We start from the raw sequence: 22,317 nt of genomic DNA, 5'->3' as shown, positions 1-22,317 counted from the left end.
AGCAGAGTAAAAGAGAGGAGGGGGGAGACCGAAGGAGTGAGAGGAGGTGAATACACACCCTGTTTGATGCCTGTGCATTCACGTTGGGGCAGAAAGCTCGGGGAAGTGAGTGTGAGCGTGTGTGTGTGTGTGTGTGTGTGTGTGTGTGTGTGTGTGTGTGTGTGAGTGGTGTGAAGAGAAGAGCTATCCTATGCTGCACGGCAGGCAGGCATAATCACATCCACATAATCGTAGCCACCCCGGGCCCAATTAGCACATCTCACTACTGCTAAGGCCTACCCCACAACACCCCCCCCCCCCCCCACACACACACACACACACACACACACACACACACACAATACCACCGGCATTATACAGACATTTACATGCTGTTACATGCACAACTATTTGAAAAACACGCACAGAAACACATGTAAATGTTCAAATGTGCTAGCATGCATGTACAAATACATAAACACACAATTACAGACACATACAGTATATATATATATATATATATATATATATATATATATGTGTGTGTGTATGTATGTGTGTGTGTATATACCAGCGGCAGTTCCTACCAGAGTGCAGTACACACTAACAACATATAAGATTCCACACAACTTCTTGTTCAGGCCATGGTCATCTCCAAGATGGACTATTGTAATTCACTATTAGCTGGTTTTCGTAGTAAGACTGTTACAACTGATTCAGAATGCTGCAGCACGCTTACTATGTTATTGATATTGTTGTATTATTGATTGAATGGACATTATTATTTATTATTGCTATTTTCCTTCATTTTCATTGTTTTTTCATTATTGATTGAATTGACATTGTTGATTATTATTGCTATTCTCCTTAATATAGTCTGACCAACATTTTAAATTGTTCCCTGTTAAATTTAAGTATTAGATTGCAAAAATTGAGAGTTCTACCGCACACTGTTTTGACGTTTACCTGATTTTATTCAGAGCGAACAACGCGTTTCGCATACAGCGTCCTCAGGTTCGCTCAGATGCATGCGAAACGCGAACCTGAGGACGCTGTATGCGAAACGCGTTGTTCGCTCTGAATAAAATCAAGTAAACATCAAAACAGTGTGCGGTAGAACTATCTCAATTTTTGCTATTTAAGTATGTTCCTGCAATCTACCTGCACCTAACCAGGCTGTGCGTGGATCTTGGTATCATTAAGTATTAGATTGTTTTGTATTTGTATGTTGCTTTGGACAAAAGTGTCTGCCAAATCCCATAACTATAACCATAACCGTAACATGCGCACACACACACACACACAAGTGAAGCTACACAAACACATTGTTGTACCGAATCAAACTAACCCACACAGACACAAAATACACACACGTATATACTGTATGCACATACATATAGTACACACACACACACACACCCCATGAGTATGGGTGCCCTAAATGGCTTCTTGAGCCAGAGGCAGGCCTGTCATCTCATACATACACACACGAACATACATATACACACACATTAATATACATTCACACACACACATACACACACTAACATACATACACACATTAACATACATGCACACACATACACATAGTAACATACATGTGCACAAACACAGATTAAGAATTTTAGAATTTTCAGTCATATTTCTGTAAAGTGCTGCTCATGTCTTGGGGTGGTAAAAGAGACGCCATGTCTCATCAGTCTGAGCTGGAAGTCTGATTGTTATCTCTTCACCTCTCTGCTCTATCCCTTTCTCTCTCTATCTCTTCATCTCTCTGCTCTATCCCTTTCTCTCTATCGGACATTCCCCTGTCTCTGCCCCTCTATCTGTCACCCTCTGTCTTCTCTTTGCTGTGTCTCCTAGGGCGGAGGTTGTCCTTGGGAACATCATTAAGAAGAAAGGATGGAGGTAACTTGGAGTGTGTGTGTGTGTGTGTGTGTGTGGGTGTGTGTGTGGGCGCCCACATGAGTTACCCTATTTCCATTCCTGTCCATCATCACCCAGATCTGGCAACTATTTGCCAGTCTGAAGAAGCAGAGTAAGAGTGTGTGTGTGTGTGAGCGTGCGAGTGTGTGTGTGTGAGCGTGCGAGTGTGTGTGTGAGCGTGCGTGTGTGTGTGTGTGTGAGCGTGCGAGTGTGTGTGTGTGTGCGTGCGAGTGTGTGTGTGAGCGTGCGTGTGTGTGAGCGTGCGAGTGTGTGAGCGTGCGAGTGTGCGTGTGTGTGAGCGTGCGAGTGTGTGAGCGTGCGAGTGTGTGTGTGAGCGTGCGAGTGTGTGTGAGCGTGCAAGTGTGTGAGCGTGCGAGTGTGTGTGAGCGTGCGAGTGTGTGTGTGTGTGAGCGTGCGAGTGTGTGTGTGTGAGCGTGCGAGTGTGTGTGTGAGCGTGCGTGTGTGAGCGTGCTAGTGTGTGTGTGAGCGTGCGAGTGTGTGTGTGAGCGTGCGAGTGTGTGTGTGTGTGAGCGTGCGAGTGTGTGTGTGTGTGTGTGTGAGTGTGCGTGTGTGTGTGTGAGCGTGCGAGTGTGTGTGTGCCAACTGAATGAAAGATTCATGGTGGTGAGCACTGCCTCAGCTGTGCCCCCCTGGCACTGCCCTGCCAGCTGCCTCTAAATAATGCAACACACACACTCACACGTCTTTAGACCTGAACCCTCGCAACACCCTGTGCATGTGTTTTGGTAGGTGACTGCAGGTATATGTGTGTCTGTGTGGATAGGTGGCAGTTATGTGTGTGTGTGTTTGGGTGGCCGTTTTGTACTTGTCTGTGTTTGGTTGTGTGTTTGTGTGGTTTTGTCACTGTGTGTGTAGGTGTGGGTCTGTATTGCTGTGTGTGTGTTCGTTCTGCATTATGGGGTGACTGGGGTTTACCTACAGGGCCTTCTGCTTAGTCATGTTTTCAGTCATGGCTCATCAGGATCAGAGCACGCTAGCCTCGTCCCCAAAGATTAGAGTCCATTTCACTTCCTCTCGCTGTGTGCGTGTGTGTGTGTCTGTATATGTGTTTGTGTGTGTTTGTTTGTTTGTTTGTTTGTTTACTTGTGTCTTTAAACCACAACGTGTGCATGATAATGACACTGAAATGTAAATGATTTGAACATGTAAACATTTGAATTGGAAATGATGCTGTTTAACATGGGCTCTGTTCTTTTCCAGGCGATCCAGTTTAGTGATCACAACTAAAATATTCTGGGGTGGAAAGTATGTTGCTTTTATTTTTGAGCTTTTTGTTAATGTGTGTCTGTGTCTGTGTGTGTGTGTGAGAAGTTTGCCAAGTCCATGTCTCATGTTCTGTCATTGAGGGTGTACTGTACCATATATATTATGCATGGAGGATACTGGTACGCCACACAAACAACTAGCTCTGCCAGAACAGAACACAATCTCGTATTGATGGACATGGCTTCTCGGGTAACCCATCATACAAGTCACTCTGTGGGGAAAACAACCAGTGGTAGTGTTCCTTCAGTAGATTTGGATGGGTTACTCATGTGCTTTGTGTGTGAGAACGACTGTGAGCATAACTGTGGGTATGGGTGATGGTGTGTGAGTCTAACTGGTGTAACAAAGTGATTACGTGGTGTGTGTGTGTGTGTGAGAGAGAGAGACAGTGAGTGTGTGTGTGTGTGTGTGTGTGTGTGTGTGTGTCTATGTGTCCTAGCCTCTTGCTGAGGGCCATGCTAAAAGAGGCCAACATTACATGTCAAACAGATTGAAATCCATAAGGCTGATTTGGCATCATAGAAATAACACTCATGTGCTATACTTAATCAGCATGTAGAATGTAAACTGTAATGGATATTAAATTAATTGTTGTTGGTGTGTTGAACTTGGCCCCACAGAATAGCACATCCAGTATATAGACTACACTGTAAACAGCAAAGAGTATGAAATAATAATTCAGTGTGTGAAACATACTTCAGCTCATAGAAGCGCATAGATCTCCTTTACATGAACCTGTCTTCCATAGCCTTGAGAAATGCCTAAAGCAGCTACCATACAATGGCTTTGATGACAAAGATTATAAATGCCATTGTATGGTAGTTGCTTTAGGCAGAACAAGGTTTTTTTGTTGTTATCATAAATTATAACTCACTGCAGAATTGCTGATGTTAGGCCATAACAGACACAGAAATGGATAAGGGGAGAAAATAGATCAATTGTTTTTCTACTTTTGGAATTGTGTGTCATTCCTGGTGTCCTTGTCTCGTCATCCAGGGCAGAAACTGAAAGAGGCTTATCCAGAAAACATATAATAGAAGGTAAGTGTGTACCCCCCCCCCTCCCCCATACAGAGAGAGAGAGAGAGAGAGAGAGAGAGAGAGAGAGAGAGAGAGAGAGAGAGAGAGAGAGAGAGAGAGAGGGACTACCCCCACATCAGTTCTCCCACATCAGAGGTACAGTAGAGATGGGCCACCCTACTGAGCCCCAATATGATAAGCGCTTATTGCATGGCAGAAGAAAGCCTTGCTAATTAGATGTATAGGGCCCTGGGCAGGGAAGGAGGGATTTAAAGAGAGAGAGAGAGAGAGAGAGAGAGAGAGAGAGACCCTCATGGTGAAAGAGGAGCCTCGGGGGTTTTCATGATTTTGCTGATCCAGCACATAAAGACAGAACGGCCTCAGCAGCACCCTGTTAGTCCCACATTCACTCCCCTCCCTGATCAACCAAATATGTCACCTGTGGTGTGTTTCCTGAAAGCAAGGCCACTGTATACCACTGTATGGTATCAGCACAACTCGCCTCTACTCACTACTCGCCTCAACTCGGTTTTCCATTAGCAAAGCCTGGTCTGGTACCTGGTATTATTTTTGGTATCACCTCTGTTGAGGTTCCAAGCGAGCTGAGGCGATACCAAAAGGTGACGTGAAAGTATTGCAGGTTGCTGATTGGTCGCTATTTACATTGCTGTGTTCTGGACAAGACTGTCATTATTATTATTTTTTTTTTTTAAATACATCAGCCACACTGTGCTAGCTCGACAAGCATGTTAACGTAACGCAGTCTAGGTTAATTCAAATGAATAACTTCCTGCAGTTAAAAAAAAAATTAGCGTTCTATCTCCTTAGGAATTAACAAACAGTTTCTCATGGATTAAAATGAACATTTAACACAAACAACAACAAGTCATGAAGCAGAAACAAACTCCCCTTGATGTCCTCCGTTGTTGATAGTGATAGTACTGTGTGTCCCACGTTAATGACGCCATGCTAGTTTCCCTCTGCGTCGCTATAGCACCCAGCTACATTAAAGAGAGTACTTTTTTGCATTGGAAAAGGAAAAGCCGAGTAGAGTAAAGTAAAGTAGAGTAGAGTAGAGGCGAGTTGAGCTGATGGTACCATTCAATGGAAAAGGGACTTAAGACAGAGTGTATTGTCTAGTCTCCCTGTCATTAAGAGTGGTACTGTAGATACTCAGTTAAGCTAGAGGGCCAGGTGGAGAGCTCAGGCCCAGGGATGACAAGATCTACGCCAATTAGCAGCACAGCACATCTGGATCCCAACTGGCCTTGATCCAGTCCCAATCCACTCTAGATCAGGGTCCCGTTCCCCACCGGTCATCGGCCAGGCGGGATTAGTCATGTGTAGTGGGTGATCTTGACTGGTAGGCAAGAGTCTTGAAGAGGGAGGGAGATTAGTGTAACCTCACATGAGAAGGAGTGATGTTATACTGAGTCATATCACCGCGGTGCTTTGGTCATAGACCTTAGAGCAGTTATGGAGTGGCTCTCCGTCTATTTGGTAAACTTGTCTTTCATCTCTGCAGCTCTTGCCTTGTGTCTATACCGATGTGTAACTGTGTTTTTGGAGTAGAAAGAGATTGTTGCTTCACCTTAATGTATTGTTGTGTTGAATGTGTGTTGTAGGTTTAAAAGCATCATTGGAGAGATTGCAGTTAGAATATGTGGATGTGGTGTTTGCAAATAGGCCAGATCCCAACACACCCATGGAAGGTAAGAGTCTTTTTTTCTTATGGGTTGTCTTTCCAATCCCCTGTTCAACCCCTCTTTTCCCAACTCTCTCTCTCTCTCTCTCTTTCTCTCTTTCTCTCTGTCCACATACACTTCCATTTAATGTCTGCTTTGCTGCTTTGACTCCCCGTAATTGCTCAGGGTAGAGTTGTGCTTCTCCCTCTTCTCCCTCTGAGTCTTAGCCACAGCAGGAATTTGTGTGAGTGACCTTCAGTGTGGGAGTAGGGCTCTGAGGAGACTGCCCGCTGCTCTGATGTCTTCTGGGTGGACAGTGGGAGACCCCTCATGATCTGGAGGGGGGGATTAGGGGAGGGATGGATGCTATTTGTCAGCATTGGACAAGTCTTGAGTGTATCCCTCCCTAGTTGTATGTATGTATGTATGTGTGTGTTTGTCCCACTGATGACCTTTAAAAAGTGTGCAGTTCTCACGGAGCTACTGGCCCACAGCTCAGTGGCCATCTGCTCTGTCTCCTCCTCCAAAGGCCCGCGAGCACACACACACACACACACACACACACACGCACGTGCATACAGTTTTTCTCTCTCTTTCTCTCTCACTCACTCACACAAACACACACAAGTTACACAAAAATGCTCTCTCACACACATTTACACTTACACACACATAGATTGTCCTTGTCCCTCACACATACAGTACATACACTGTCTGTCTCTCTCTCTCTCTCTCTCAAACACACACACGCACACACATTTACAGACTCATTCACACAACACACACACACACACACACACACACACACACACACACACACACACACACACACACAACAAACTCAGTCATACCTGCACACACCCAAAGGGAGGGGGAGATGCTAGTCCCACATCCATCTGACAGGCTGTCTGTGTATCTCTCCATCTCTCCATCTCCCTCTGCCTCCCCTTATTGTGCTTTCTCTCTTCCCTGCCACGCTGGCTCTCCGCCACGCTTTCTCAATTACATGCCAGCGTATCGCTTTCTGTGGATCTTTTATCTTTGAGTGCATTTCCTCCGAGCACAGTCTGTTTATTTCATATTTTTGTGCTGCTATTTTCCCCTTTGTGTTGGTCTCCCATCTGGTCCTCTCTGGCCAACTCCTTTTCTCTGCTCCAATGCCATCGCAGGACCGGCCACTAATGAGGACTGCCGCTCATGAGACTGTTCTCTTATTCAAAGACAAGGGCAGCGTGTTGTGAATAGCTAATACAATAAACCAGACATGGCACTAGGAAAAGTGGATCGTGTTAATAGACATTGCTGTTGAGTGATTTGATATGATGAGAGGAAATGGACACATGCATTGTCTTCCTCTCTTACTAGACTCATGGAGGAGGTCTCCTATAGGGGTCTTATGAGACTCATGCTGGACAGATGGAGGAGATCTCCTATAGATAGATAGATAGATAGATAGATAGATAGATAGATAGATAGATAGATACTTTATTGATCCCCAAGGGGAAATTCAAGGTCTCAGTAGCATACAGACATCACACACAACATTTACTAACAGCAGAAAAAAGTAATTAAAAGTATATAATAGTAGTAGAAGATGAAGAATATACTAAAATACAGATTATACTAAATAACACTAAATCTAAATAAAGTCTAAAAACAGTATCTTCATAGTGGGTGATTAACCATGTTAGGCGCTTGCAATGACTGAGGCAGGGACTGAGCCTGTGATTCTCTGTGCATAGTAAGGTAAGGTGCTCTGTGTGAGTGAGTGTCATGGTGATGGTGCAAATGAGTAAGTCCAACAGTGCACTGTAGGGGTCTCATGAGACTCATGTTGGACAGATGGAGGACTCACAGGACTTAACCTCAAGTTGCTGTGGAAAGAGTGGCCCTTGTAACAATTGTATAATGTAATGTAATCTCTTTATAATGTAAGTCACTTTGGATAAAAGTTTCAGTCAAATGAATAAGTATGAAAATTGGAAATCATATACATTTCCCCCCTCTCCAGAATTGACTCACGTAGGACTCCTCACGTTTAGTACTTAGGAGACAAGACTGTCTGACTCAGGTCGAAATGCCCCCTCTCCAGCCTGAAGCCGATGTCCTCCACCCTAATGGGACTAATAGCTCCCTGTCGGCCTACAGTAATGAGGAGAAATCTGTGGCTGGAGTCTGGAGGAAAGGTCTGAGGGCTGATTAGGGTTGAAGATGATAGAGGTGCTCCGGTCACTCATTGCCTCTCCGCTCGTCTCGCCTCGTCTCGCCGTGTCTTGTTTGTGTCTCATTACAGTGTCTGGACTTGGCAGAACTGGCACACTGTTTCAAGGTGTATTGATCAGAGCCGGACAGTAACGGAGTACATTTACTTGAGTACAGTACTTGAGTACAATTTTGAGGGATCTGTACTTTACTCGAGTATCATTTTGGGGGAGTACTCATGACTTTACTCAAGTACATTTGAGAGGCAAATATTGTACTCTTTACTCCACTACATTTCTATCCATAACCGTGAGTACCCGTTACTACTTCTAAAAAAAAAAGGAAAAAAGACAAATCTCGGAAACCCTCAATTTGTTGTTTCCCTCTCAAACTTGATTGGATTGTGCAGACGCCACTGATTGGGACAGCCTATCAGCAATCACCTTCAGCTTTCCGCCAAAGTCAACTCCATGGTCAGATTTAGATAAGAGACGAAACCATGGACCAAACAATGGATGAAGACGCAGCAGGTCCATCCTGGGAATGTGCCAACCTGTGGCCCCACCTCGCCAGACTATTTCAATTTTCTGAACAAGTTAATGATAGTTTTCGTTTCAAGTGTTTCAATTACAAAATAGTGATTTGTATTTGAAATACGTATTTTATATACATGTATTAGAAATACTGCCCATCCCTGGCAACATGGTAAAAAGATGAAAATTACTTGATTTTACTTCCAATTCATTTTACATTCTCCAAGGTATTAACATTAATATTTTTCATAACTCCATGTAGGACGTTTCTGTACATAAATCTAAGCACTGTGGCAGTAGTAATGCAATATTTAGAAAATGTAGGCTACTCTTGTACTCTTGATACTCAAGTACATTTAAAAACAAGTACTTCAGTACTTTTACTTAAGTAAACATCTGACTTGTACTTTTACTTGTACTTGGGTAACATTTAGCAAAGGGTATCTGTACTTTTACTCAAGTAATGAAGCTGTGTACTCTGTCCGCCTCTGGGTTTATGGACTAAATAGGACAGTAGAGAGAATGATGAGAGTTGAAGAGTTTGTTGGTATTTGATATTTTTTATATTTACTAAGTGACAGGAAGTGAATACAGGTTTCATAACTGTTTTCCTAGTGTTACCTATTAAATATTTCATCAGCTAGGCTGACTGAAAGTCTGGCTTGTTTCACTTGTGTGATGGTTATCTCTGATAATATAAATCCCTATCTGCATCCATCCGTTACACTCTTTATCTCCTGTCATCTCTGCTCAATCGCTCCCTCTCTCTCACCTTTTTCTCTCCCTCTATTTTTTTTTCTCTCTTTCTCTCCTGTGTTCCATCTCTCATTCTCTCATCCCTTTTCCCTCCCTCTCTCCTCCCCTCAGAGGAGCCCTATTTGTTTTGTTGATGACTGACCCAGTGATGTTCGTTTAAAGTGTCTGAGTGAATCCCTGAGTCATTTAGAAGGACACGACTGTCCCCTCCTCCAGTGTTAATTTACTCTGAGTCATGAGTAAACACAAACACACAGACTGACGCGCTTACGGCTCGCTAGAAACCCTTGACCAGAGACATGCAGTCTTCAAAAAGCAATGAGTCTTCAAACCATTGACTGTGTAATCGATTTATATCCCTGTAGTTTGTGCATCTGTCCTGTAGTCAAAGTCTCTCTCTCTCTACTTAATTCTCTACTCATACTGGCTAAGGCACGTGATTTCTGCCTGTAGTTGTGTCTAGTTCCTGGGACTTCTTGTGGCGACCTGCCAAAGAGAACCCTTTATTAAGCCCACTTTGCAACCTGGATTTCTAAAAATGAGCCCTTCTCTGTCAACTCTTGTTGGCACTTGCTAATTGTGTGTGTGTTTGTGTATGTGTGTGATTGACAGAAACGGTGCGGGCGATGACCCATGTGATCAATCAGGGGATGGCGATGTACTGGGGCACCTCACGCTGGAGTCCTATGGAGATTATGGTGAGTGATGAAAAAAAAACCCACTCCGCTCTCTCTCTCTCTCTCTCTCTCTCTGTCTCTCTTTCGCTTTCTTTCTTGCTCACTCTTTCTGTTTTTTCTTTTCTCTCAGCTTTGTCTCTTGTGCTCCACCCGCTCTCTCTCTCTTCATTCTCTCATTCTTGCTCACACCATCTATCTATCTATCTATCTATCTATCTATCTATCTATCTATCTATCTATCTATCTGCACCATACCCTTTCTTTCACTCTCACTTCCAGCATCTGTTTCTTACCTGGTGTCGACGCCTTCTCTCTTTCTGACACCCCTTTCTCCTCTTCTTTTTTCTCTTGCTCTCCCTCTTTAGCACCTCATCGCCCGTCTCTTTCTTGCTTTCCCTCTTCTGTTTTCTATCTGTCTATATCTCCCTCCCTCCCTCCCTCCTTTCCTCTACCCATATGTACGTCTCTGCCACGTCCGTCTGAGTTCCGCTGGACTGGCCTCATAGAGCGTGTCTCGCTCCATTCTGGATGAGCCTTTCCAAGCCTTTGGGTTTTTATCGGCCCCTAACTGACTCACCCATGTCTCTTAATCACCTTAAAACAAACGGCTGCCCTAATGGGACCAATTAAAGCGGCCCCTTCTGTGCCCTGAGGTGGGGCCGATAGAGGAAATTAAGCCCAGAAAACTCTCTTCTCTACTGAGTCAAAGCCAGGAGGGGAGGGGGGGGGGATTGCAGAAACTATGCAGAGTCACCCGAGGTCATAAAGTTTGCCAAATTTGTAGCCTACTAATATTCTTAGCGAAGTTTAGCGTTAGAATATTGATGTGTTGTCAAGCTGTTCTTTTGTTATTTGTGCTTTTAGTTTAGGTGCTTTTTTTTTTCTTCAAATTATTATTTTGTTTGCGTTTTTTGTGCCCAGAAGCACCTCTCTGATCCGGTTTTGAGTGTTAAGTAGGTTATTACGCACTACCAGCGCAGCTTGCAGCCTACAGCTGTGTGTGCTATCCCCAGACGCTAAAGCTAAGCGCTAACGCCCCCCTCTGTGTGCCGCTGTTCCTACTCATGCCAACAGGAGGCGTACTCGGTGGCGCGGCAGTTCAACCAGATCCCGCCCATCTGTGAGCAGGCCGAGTACCACATGTTCCAGAGGGAGAAAGTGGAGGTGCAGCTGCCCGAGCTCTTTCACAAAATAGGTGAGCTGTACCAGCTAACCAGCTGAGTGTGTGGATGTGTGTGTGTGTGGATGTGTGTGTGTGTCTGTGTGTCTGTGCATGCGTGTATGTGCATGTTTTGTGTGTATGTGTTGTTTTGTGTATTTGTTATCTGTCATTTTAGCAGTAGTAGTACTGTTCCTACTGTAAGTCCCACCTGATATTTCAAAGGAATCATTCTTCTACAGTGGGAGGTTCAGAAATAGCTCTGGAGAACCTGCTGTACCTGGATAGATATTTTTATTTCCGTGCTGTACTTTTAGTAGACACAGTGTAGGACTTGACTTTATAGACCTCAGTGAGTCGTGTCTGTAGATTTGCAGTGTTTTTAGGAGTTGTGTTTTTTAATGCAGTACCTATCTCTTGCTCTTCTTACATGCACATGTGTGTGTGTGTGTGTGTGTGTGTGTGTGTGTGTGTGTGTGTGTCTGTGTGTGTGTGTGTGTGTGTGTGTGTGTGTGTGTCTGTGTGTGTGTGTGTAGGTGTGGGGGCGATGACCTGGTCCCCTCTGGCGTGCGGGATCATCTCAGGGAAATACGACAGCGGGGTGCCCCCCTACTCCCGCGCCTCTCTCAAGGTACCCCCACATCCTGCATGTGTCGCCACGGCAACGCACATGTGGTTTACCATTTTGTACCTGTCTCCTCTCTTCCACTCTCTTCCTCCTTTTCTCTTGTCTTCATTTCTCTTTCACCCCTCTGTCTCTCTTCATCCCCTCTGTGTTTCAATCATCTATCTTTCAGTGCCTCTCTTTTCTTTTCTTTCTTTCTCTCTGTCTTTCTTTATTTCCTTTTTCTCTCTTTATTTCCTTTTTCTTTCTTTCTTTCTTTCTTTCTTTCTTTCTCTGCATGCTTTCTTTCTCCCACTCCTGGTCCATCACCTACAGTTGCTGTTGTGTTTGTGATGCTGTGTCTAAACTGGTGACTTGACTTCCGTATCTTTCAGATCGCCGTGTGTTGGTGTCCTCTCCTCTCTTCTTTTCTCCACTGAGCTTGTTGTGTCTGTGCCAGTCCTTTGTGACGGCATGCATTGCTGGGCGTCCCTCTCTCTCTCTCTCCCTCTCTCTCCCTCTCTCTCTCTCCCTCTCTCTCACTCTCTCTCTCTCTCTCTCTTTCTCTTCTCTCTCTCTCTCTCGCTCATCCATCTCTAAACCTCTTTTAGTCAACTGTTGTTGTCAACCTGATACACCTCTCCACCTTCTCCTCTTCATCCTCCTCTATTTTCGCATCACCCCATCTTTCCCCTCAGTCTCTCACGTCTCTCTCTCTCTCTCTCTCTCTCTCTCTCTCTCTCTCTCTCTCTCTCTCTCTCTCTCTCTCTCTCTCTCTCTCTCTCTTTCACACCATCACTCTCTTGCTCTCACATTCAGTGATTCACCCACCTCTCACTTCTCCCTGTGGAGTCTCTTGGTTATGCTGTTCCTGCTGCAACTGACAACGCCATGATGGAGCTCTCCTCCTCATCAACTTCCCCTTCCCCTTTTATCACTCTCTCACACTTTCTCTCCCTCTCTCTTTCACACTCTTTATCTCCGTGATTCACTCATCCCTCACCTATCCTTCTGGAGTGTTGTCGTTCTCACGCTACAGATAGTGCAACTAACAAAACAGCCATCGACCCATCCGCCTTCCTACTCGGCCTACTCCTACTTTGTCTTCAACTTCCCCTTCTTTCTCATCACTCTTTCACACCTCCTCTCCTTCTCTCTTTATCTCTCCCTCTTTCTTTCTCTTTCTGACTCATTCGTCTCTGACCTTGTGGAGTGTTTTTGTCATAGTCAGACTAAATCATGATGGACCTTTCTTCCTCTCACCTATCTTTTTTTTCTGATCAGTCTCTCTCTCTCTCTCTCTCTTTCTCCTTTCTTCTCTGGTCTTGGGGTTTGTGCTCTCCCATTGTTGTGTTTTTTTTCCCGTCCGATCTCATGGTGGTCTCATGGTGGTCTCATGGTGGTCTCATAGTGGTCTCATAGTGGTCTCCGCTGGCACATGAGTTCAAGTTTGGACTTGGGGCCGTTCATGTTTCTTTTGGAGTGTTTTTTCCCCTCTGTGTGTGACGTATGCCTGCGTGTGTGTGTGTAAACCTGTCCCGAGAACAAAAGAAAATGAATACACCTGTCCAGGTGACCTAGGCGACGACGGGGCCCTCTCACCTGGGTATTCTGAGGCCCGTGGTGGTCTAGGTCACCTGCGCAGAAAAGGTCCCATGCCACTGTCTCTTATTGATATGACTGTGCCTTCAGGGGCGTAGGGATCTGATTCGTCCCTGTCCCGGCACACACACAAACGTGCCTTGCATCTCCAATTGGCACCTCCTCCCTGTAGCGGTGGGCATCACCATCCAGTAGATAGGCGTCTACAGAAATTGGCTCTATTGAATCGAAAGTGACCTAACAACATTTCTTCACCTGCACAGAGGTGGTCAGTTCGTAGTCTTCCCCTAGTGTAATGCTCTCTCCTCCATTAAAACGTACCACAAAATTTAGTTATCATTTTGCACGTGCGTGTGTGTGCTTCTCCAGCCTCGAGGCTGAGCTGGCAGGGGTGTCTCTCACACATAACCCCGGTTCTGCCCCTCCCCCCAACCCTCCCACCCCTACCCTTCTCTGGAGGGGACAGTCGGAGGACCGGAGCATGTCTGCCGGCTTCAGCCTTGAGAGACAGAGTCACATGTTTAAAAACAGGCCCTCGCCAACACAGTCACTGCTGATGCTACTGTGTGTGTGTATGTGTGTGTTTGTGTGTGTGTGTTTGTGTTTGTGTGTGTGTGTGTGGTATGTGTGTGTGTGTGAGAGAGAGAATAAGTCTGTGTGTGAGCGTGAGAGACAGTGTATGTGTGGGTATATGTATGTGTGAGAGAGAGAGAGAAGGTATGAGAACTGTGTGTATGTGTGTTTTTGTGTGTGAGAGAGAGAGATAGCCATTCATTTAAGACTTCCAGTTGGGTCTGTGCATCAGTGCTCAGATGGTCTGCCATTCAGTTCCTTCTGTAGCCATCAGACAAAAGCTTTCAGTGTTAACTCAACTAAACTGAGAGCAGGAAGAATAGATCGCCACCATAGACATTACTCTTCAATGGGATATAACCTTTCCATGCTAGCACTTAGTCTTAGCCCAGCAATGAAATACAGTACATGTGCTGGCATCCTGTACTTCTCTGGAGTATGTGTTTGAACCACGCTTTTCTAATTACATTTTGAAATCATATCTCAACTTTAAATTGCATTTATTCATGAGGGGAAAAGGGTAACCATTTGATTAAATTACTCATTTATTTTTTTCAGTGGACCATGAAACCAGGGAACCATGCCCATCCGTGTGTGTGTGTGTGTGTGTGTGTGTGTGTGTGTGTGTCAGATAGAGAGAGAGAGAGAGAGAGAGAGAGAGAGAGAGAGAGAGAGAGAGAGAGAGAGAGAGAGAGAGAGAGAGAGAGAGTGAGTGTTGAGGCACATGTATGAGATTCTGTATGTGTGTGCATGTGCGGAACTGCATATGTGCGTGTGAGTGTGTGCGTGCAGTGCAGTGGTCGGCGGGGGTCAGTGTTTTTGAGCAGGTGTGCTGTGTTGTCGGTCGGCAGGGCTACCAGTGGCTGAAGGACAAGATCTTGAGCGAGGAGGGCCGGCGCCAGCAGGCGAAGCTGAAAGAGCTGCAGGCCATCGCCGAGCGGCTGGGCTGCACCCTGCCGCAGCTCGCCATTGGTACGCGCTCGACACACACACACACACACACACACACACACACACACACACACACACACACACACACACACACACACACACTCACTCACACTCACACACACACACACTCACTCACTCACTCACACTCTCTCTCTCTCTCTCTCTCTCTCTCTCTCTCTCTCTCTCTCTCTCTCTCTCTCTCTCTCTCTCTCCCTCGCACACACTCTTTCTCTCACACACTCACACACATACACACACACACAACCTTCGTCCTCTCGTCCGTCCGAGTTTTACACCCCCCCTGCACTGCCGCTCTCTCTCTTGCTGTCTGTCTGTCCGTCCGCCCGATCCTCGCTCCACCCGAGCCCCCACCTAGGACCCTGCACACGCCCTGGTCGGGATGGTGTGTGTGTGGGGGTGGTGGGCTGGCTGTGTGTGTGTGTTTGTGAATGAGAGAGAGAGTGTGTGTGTGTGTGTGGTGTTCTGTGCTGTGTTGTGCTGTGTATATCCACTCCTAGTCTGTCTGTAGGAGTCCTCTCCCTCTAGGTTGCCCCCTGGTGGTAAAGGGACGCGCCTGTTCTGAGCTCTCAGCGGCCGGCTGTGGCGGAGGGGACAGGAGAGGAGGAGGAGGAGGAGGAGGCAGAGCTGCAGGCCCTGGGATGATGAGCTGTCCTGCTTGTGTCATGCATTCCTCTGTGTGTGTGTGTGTGTGTGTGTGTGTGTGTGTGTGTGTGTGTGTGTGTGTGCGCGCGCTACTGTAGTTGCATGCTTACTTGTGTTGGGTAGTCATGCTCTCATGTAAGGGGTTTCCCCACATTAGTTGTCCCTGGGTGTTTGCGTGTGTGTATACATTTGCATAACATACTTTGACATTTTGAGGATCTTCAGCATAATTAAATGTGCCCTCTAAGTAATAGTTATGGTGTGAGTGTATTATAGGTTTGAGTGTATTTGTGCTACAGTTTGTGTGTGTGTGTGTGTGTGTTTTATATGCACTGTTGATTAATGATAGTATAATTGTAATTGTGTGTGCGTGCGTGCGTGTGCGTGTGTGTGTGTGTGTGTGTGTGTGTGTTTTATACGCACTGTCGATTAATGATTAGTATAAATGTAAGTGTGCATGCTTGTGTGTGCGTGCGTGCGTGCGTGCGTGCGTGCGTGTGTGCGCGCGTGTGCATGCGTGCGATGATGAGGTGAAAAAGAACGATAGAGAGAGGGCTGAAGATGATTGAGGTTAGTTGCAGGGTAATGTAGTAATGGGAATCTGATAATTTGATCTCTGCAAGGAGATTGGAAGTCAGGTTTTGATTGACAGGGTGGAGGCGATGTCAGTAGCCTTTCATAGCCTCTTTGCGTTCCACAGGAAATGGCCTGGATGCTATTGACCCACTCTTAATGTGTTTATGGCCAACATTTCACTTTCTAACACAATCAGAAGGGGAAGGGCTGAACACACATATAGACACACACACACACACACACACTCACTCCATCAGTGTGGCCTTGGATAACTTGAGAACAGTGTGTGTGTGTGTGAAGGCATTAAACAAGTTTCTTTCACTGAAGATGGGAAGTCAAGGCTCGCCTCCACACTCACCATCCAACCTTGTGCTTAACCTCCATCTACCGGGTAACCAACTAGAACAGGACTGCCCACTGCAGCGCACAACCATGGACAACCTGAACACACACACACATACACACACACACACACACACACACACACACACCTTCCTTGAGGAGTCAGGGGCCTTGGCGCTGGCTTGGCTTGGCTGAGTTCCTTGACAGGTCAGTCTGTCAGCGTTAGTGTTTTGATAGATGCTGCGGCATAGCCTGCTGGACAGTGGTTCTCATATGGTGCCGTTTCATGGGCACAGCCATGCAAATAAGAACAAAGCGAGAAGCGCTTTAGTTTCAATATTGTGTCCTTCACCGGGAACCATGGAAACAGCAAGCTGCCTGACAGGATCTTGTGTGTGTGTTTGTGTGTGTGTGTGTGTGAGTGTGTGTGGCGCGCTTAGGTGTTTTTAGAAGTGTGTGGGAGAGCAGGTGGGTGGTAAGGCAGAACCACATTCAAATTAAAAACATTTTGGGTCAGCTTCATCATGTGTTTTATGTCAGGTTATAGCAGGCTTTGGAATGGAACTGATTGATTGAAACTGTGACTGTGTTTGTGTGTGTGTGTGTGTGTGTGTGTGTGTGATAGCCCAGCGCCCAGCGTTGTTGTAGAGTTGTGTGTGTGTGTGTGATAGCCCAGCGTTGTTGTAGAGTTGTGTGTGTGATAGTGTGATAGCCCCGCGTTGTTGTAGAGTAGTGTGTTTGTGAGTGTGTGTGTGTGTGTGTGTGTGTACAGTATGTGTGTGTGAGATAGCCCAGCGTTGTTGTAGAGTTGTGTGTGTGATAGTGTGATAGCCCAGCGTTGTTGTAGGGTAGTGTGTTTGTGAGTGTGTGTGTGTGTGTGTGTACAGTATGTGTGTGTGTGATAGCCCCGCGTTGTTGTAGAGTAGTGTGTTTGTGAGTGTGTGTGTGGGTGTGTACAGTATGTGTGTGTGAGATAGCCCCGCGTTGTTGAAGAGTTGTGTGTGTGATAGTGTGATAGCCCCGCGTTGTTGTAGAGTAGTGTGTGTGTGTGTGTGTGTGTGTGAGACTGAGAGTTTGGAGTCATGCTTGTATACTACTCCCTCTGCAGCGTGGTGCCTAAGGAATGAAGGCGTGAGCTCCGTGCTGTTAGGGGCTTCCAACACCGACCAGCTCATGGAGAACATAGGAGCAATACAGGTGAGCCTACAACCTACACTCTCTGTGTGTGTGTGTACGAGGCATGTGTGTGAGCCGTCGTAGGGGTGTGTAGGGGTGTGTGTATGTGCATATGCATATGTATGTGTTCACATGTCTCCGTGTGGGAGGCAGGTTCTTTTTCATTAGAGCGTTCCACTCTGATAAGATAAGCCCTTGTTCTTGTCCCTGAGTTTAATTGACAACTGCTGGTGTGCTCCGAAAAGACAATACGTCTATCTAAAGGGCATCGCCCAGAGTTCCTCCATGTTTATGAGCTGTGCCTGGCCATGCAGAGACGAGGTGTTATCGGGGTGGGTACGAGAATGCCAGGCTGGGTTATTGTGTTTGGAAATGGGATTGAGGCTGCTCCATCAGATGCCACACACACACTCTTAATGGAAAATTCCCTCTCATTTGTTTGGTTTGGCTTCATTGGTACTTTATTGTGTGAGGATGCTGAAGTATGGAAGTAGTGTATCAGCTTCAAGTTTTCTTCTGCATGCTCCCCAAGCCTCCCCTCCTGCCTGTCCTCAGTACTGGTCAACATGCGTCATGCTGACACTACATTATCCATACTAAGTGGAGATACATTTTCTGAAGGCAAAGTGCTGTGGACAGCAAAAACAACTGTACTCCTTCCAACTGTACCGACACATACATTGCTCATTAATTGGAGAAGGAAATTAACTAATCCCCTGATAAGGCAGTGTATTCACCTATCCTCATCTATTGTCATGTTGTCATGCCATCCGAAAATCGGAAATCAGCTATCGGCCAGTTGTAACATATGATCTTTCCAGTTTTGTCACGGCTGATTTCGTTATTTGCTTGTTTTTTTCTGTAGGTTCTTCCAAAGTTGTCCTCCTCCATCACGCACGAGGTGGACAGCATCCTTGGGAACAAGCCCTACAGTAAAAAGGACTACCGCTCCTAAATGCCACTCTGGACACCTGGCTACTGGGCTGCAATGCCCCCCCCCCACCCCGCCCCTGCCCCCGCGCCCCCTCCTCACCCCACCCCACGATTCTCTCCCTGTCCCATGCCTGTTCCTCCGCCCGCTTGAGCTACGACTGAATGACACCCAACCGGTGCATGAGACAGCCCCCCCCCCCCCCCCCCCTGCTCTCCAGAGAGGAACTACGCCATTTAGAACAAAAAGCGTGAGGGGAAAAAATAATAAAATGAATGAGAACAAAAAAAAAACATGAGGAAGAGAGGGGGGGTTTAGGAATTTTAAGAAATAACATGTATAGCTAGATAGTAAAAGCCTAAGAAGAGCTTAAAAAAATCACATCAGAATGGCAATGGTACATCAACAGTGACAGAGTGAAATGGATGTGGGGTGTATAAGGTCATAGTTTAAAAAAAAAAAAATACAAACACATACAAAACTCTGCTGAAACGTATTTAAAAACACACACACACACATATTACAAAACTCTGCTGAAACGTATTTTTTAAAAAAGGATGCCGGAAAAAAAGCACACGCTTGCTTGGCTGTTGGAACTAACTTGTTTTGATTTTACTCTTTGCATTGTTTATTTTTTTACTTTTTATCATTTTTATCAAAATACTGAATGCATACAATTGTAACTTACATTTGATAATAGGTGTTAGAGAAACTGACGTGTTGCACATGTCCCATAGGCGCCCATCAGCTTCAGATGGTTTTGTTTCCAGGGAAATGTGGCCCCCATCTACTGGCACATCTCTCTCGTCGAGAAAAAAAAAAAAGAAACGGTTCTCCGCATCGTTTTTTCGCATCGCACGTGTACAGAATGCAACTCTTCAAAACCTGCACTTTAGGAATATTGCTGGTGTGGAGTGGCTGTGGGAGGCACTTTCTCTTCTGAGGCATCTCCCCCAACGCCCCCTGGCAGGGACATTAGCATTAGCATGCTAACATTAGCATGTTTTGTTTTTTTCACAATGCTAATTGCCCCCAGTGAATCCCGTTGGGCTCTGAGCACTCTACAGAGCCGTCGTCAAACTATCTGTCAGTCTGTCTGTCTGTCTGTGTGTGTGTGTGTGTGTGTGTTTGCGTCCATCTGTCTGTCCGTCTGTTCTCCCTTTTGACGGTCCCCACACAACAGTGGCAGCTCTGCAGCAAAGGCAAACAAAGAAAGCAAAAACATCTGATGGGTGGACGACACGGGGTTCGTTGGCCTCGGCCTGACCCTGTGGTGACTGGTGATGGTCCCCCATCCTCTCCTCAACCCCCCTTCTCTGTCGGGCATTTAGCTGAGGCCGCCTGCTCCCAGCACCCTACTGGACTCACACGTTTACACGGAGACGGCCACAAGTGCCCTCCGGACCCACCCGATCCGAACCACGCTTGTTTCATTCATGCCAGTTTAATATGAGGCTTCTGACAGAAATAGTAGAGTAAATAGATAAATAAATACTCACATAAACACCAGTCAGTATTTATGAACTGCAGTATACTCCCACATGTACATGTATTGCCATTTATCATATTTCTTTGCATGAATAAGTATTTAAGGAGCTACTGAATTATTCTAAATGAAACTGAAACATTGTGGATGAAGGTGTTTGACCTTTGACCTGGGGGGTTGAAATCATGCTCGTGAGCGGGTGACTGGGGGCGGCAGCTCTGCAGCTCTTGTCACCAGTGGCCTATAAGAGCACAGATAGGTGTGACTGGCAGCTGTACCTGACCAGTAGGTTCACAGAGACTGTTCAGCGGCACTCATTTGCCCGCCCTGTCGGAGCGAAGGCTGGTGTCGGTGTCAGCAGCTCAGGGACTGGAGTTTTAAAAGTTTTAAAAAAAACAACAACACAGACAAAAAAACAAAGCCTATGAGAATTTCTAGAGTGAGTGAGAAAGAAAGAAAGAAAGAAAGCAAAACAGGAAAATATAACATAAAATGTGAATAAAAGTCTTACACGATCGGGAAGCCGTATTACACTGTATTCATGGTCGGTCATCTCTCTCCACTGATGAGAACCAGTGACATTTTCACATGGCTAAAGCCAAAGATAACCCCCCTCCTCCCTTCCCCTCATCCCCTGCACTCTAACAAAAAAAATAACAACTCATTTAACCGCATGGACTGTCCAGCCTTCGAACCACAGTATGCTACATATGTATTCTTAGCACCTGTACAGTGACCTGGTCATGCCTTTTTAATGACGCAGTCCTGAACAGACCAACATCTATACATAAACGCACCCCTTATGAACTGAATGACAAGCTGACCGTAGTTTCTTTTGATAACGTGTCAATCTGTTTGCATTGTTTTAAAAGGTATGATTTGCATATGGATGAGGTTTGAATCTCCTCCAATCTGTTGTCTGTCTGTCTGTTACTTCCCCCTTGTCAAGCACAAACCAATCGCATGACATCTCGGAGAGCATGACTCCTCCCTTCACTGTGAGGAGCCAATAGTATAACTTCTCTAATTTCTCCTCCCACACGACTTGACATAATTGTACATTTCCTGTCAGGGATTTTCCTGTAAAGTGACTGATTATCTGTTTGTTTAGGGGGGGGCGCATCTAATGGTTGTCATGTCTTTGTAGGAGGTTGAATGCATACATGAGAATCAGCATAGTTACTTCACAGGAATTCACCCATTGAGAATGGATCCTTGAATTCAAAAGGCGTGTTGTCTCGCACTCTGTTGGTGTTGCCTGTTAGTTTAGTTCCAGTGAGACCCTTGGTCCTCCTTAACTTCAGCCTATTTCTTAGTTCCAGTGAGACCCTTGGTCCTCCTTAACTTCAGCCTATTTCTTTGTGTTGAGGGACTTGGGGGTAGTCAACCATCAAAGAAAAACCCAAACGGCCCAGTTGCTAAGCGATGTGATAGAAATTATGCAGTGTTTTCACCAAGCTGTATGACAAACAGCGCCACCATGTGGAAGAGCATCGTAGTAAAAATATGCAGCCTAGCGCTGCATCCTTTAATGGTAGTTTTCACTGAGAGTCAAACAAACCTCTATGGTGATAGTTTAATGTTCTGATATTGTCTATAAAAAAATAAGTGCATATTAAATACATCATTTAAATGTTATTTTTTTATGTGTATCATTGCTAAATCAAATGGAAAGTGTTAACTATCAAGTCTACAGTTCCATTGGTACCTCATGATGGTGACTTATGTTTGTAGTTGATCTTGGCTTTAAACGTGTGATTATTCAGGTGTGAGGTTACGTAGGGCACCTCTGAGGTGAGGAACAGTATGGCCATACTTACTCTCATAACCCCCACCCCAACACAATCAGTACCCCTCCATACCCTACTAGCCCCTTCCCACAGGTCACTAACTTCATTGACTTGGTGCTCCACTGTAAATAGAACTCTCTCTGTAGTGAAACCCTCCTGAGGGGAAGTTGGGTGCTTGATCCCGTCCCTTCCGGGAGGTGTACTGGTGCAGTGGTCAGCCTGTTAGGCGGTCAGAGAAGTATCTGGAAGGGTTCTGAGTGTTTCCCTCGGCTGTTTGAGCACGGCGCCCCCTCTGGCGCTCTGTATGGTCATAACCAACTCAAATCATCAAGTACAGCTTCTAGAAAAGACACATCAAGGCATTCGCTAGTCGAGCTACGTTTGAGTTCCAGTGACAGAT

At 45.7% G+C, this 22,317-nt stretch overlaps 1 protein-coding gene across 6 annotated transcripts in view; it reads left to right on the top strand.

The window, feature by feature from the left end:
* The window catches only part of kcnab2a (potassium voltage-gated channel subfamily A regulatory beta subunit 2a), a 135,812-nt gene extending 117,085 nt beyond the window's left edge, over positions 1–18,727 (top strand). For 5 of the 6 annotated variants that reach the window (XM_042088406.1, XM_042088408.1, XM_042088409.1 and 2 more), the window contains 10 exons: positions 1,843–1,887; positions 3,127–3,171; positions 4,189–4,232; positions 5,837–5,923; positions 10,000–10,085; positions 11,139–11,259; positions 11,760–11,854; positions 14,854–14,974; positions 17,643–17,731; positions 18,576–18,727. In XM_042088406.1, coding sequence (XP_041944340.1) covers positions 1,843–1,887; positions 3,127–3,171; positions 4,189–4,232; positions 5,837–5,923; positions 10,000–10,085; positions 11,139–11,259; positions 11,760–11,854; positions 14,854–14,974; positions 17,643–17,731; positions 18,576–18,665 — 823 coding nt within the window. In that variant the 3' untranslated portion in view covers positions 18,666–18,727. Of the gene's footprint in view, positions 1–1,842; positions 1,888–3,126; positions 3,172–4,188; positions 4,233–5,836; positions 5,924–9,999; positions 10,086–11,138; positions 11,260–11,759; positions 11,855–14,853; positions 14,975–17,642; positions 17,737–18,575 lie in introns of those variants that run through there. The other variant, XM_042088405.1, reaches the window with a different exon arrangement.
* The last annotated feature ends 3,590 nt before the right edge of the window (positions 18,728–22,317 follow it).

Source organism: Alosa sapidissima, chromosome 4 (genome assembly GCF_018492685.1).
Source record: "Alosa sapidissima isolate fAloSap1 chromosome 4, fAloSap1.pri, whole genome shotgun sequence".
NCBI classification, from domain to species: Eukaryota; Metazoa; Chordata; class Actinopteri; order Clupeiformes; family Clupeidae; genus Alosa; species Alosa sapidissima.
Note: the sequence above shows the minus strand (reverse complement) of the source record. Positions and strands in the feature narration are given on the sequence as shown.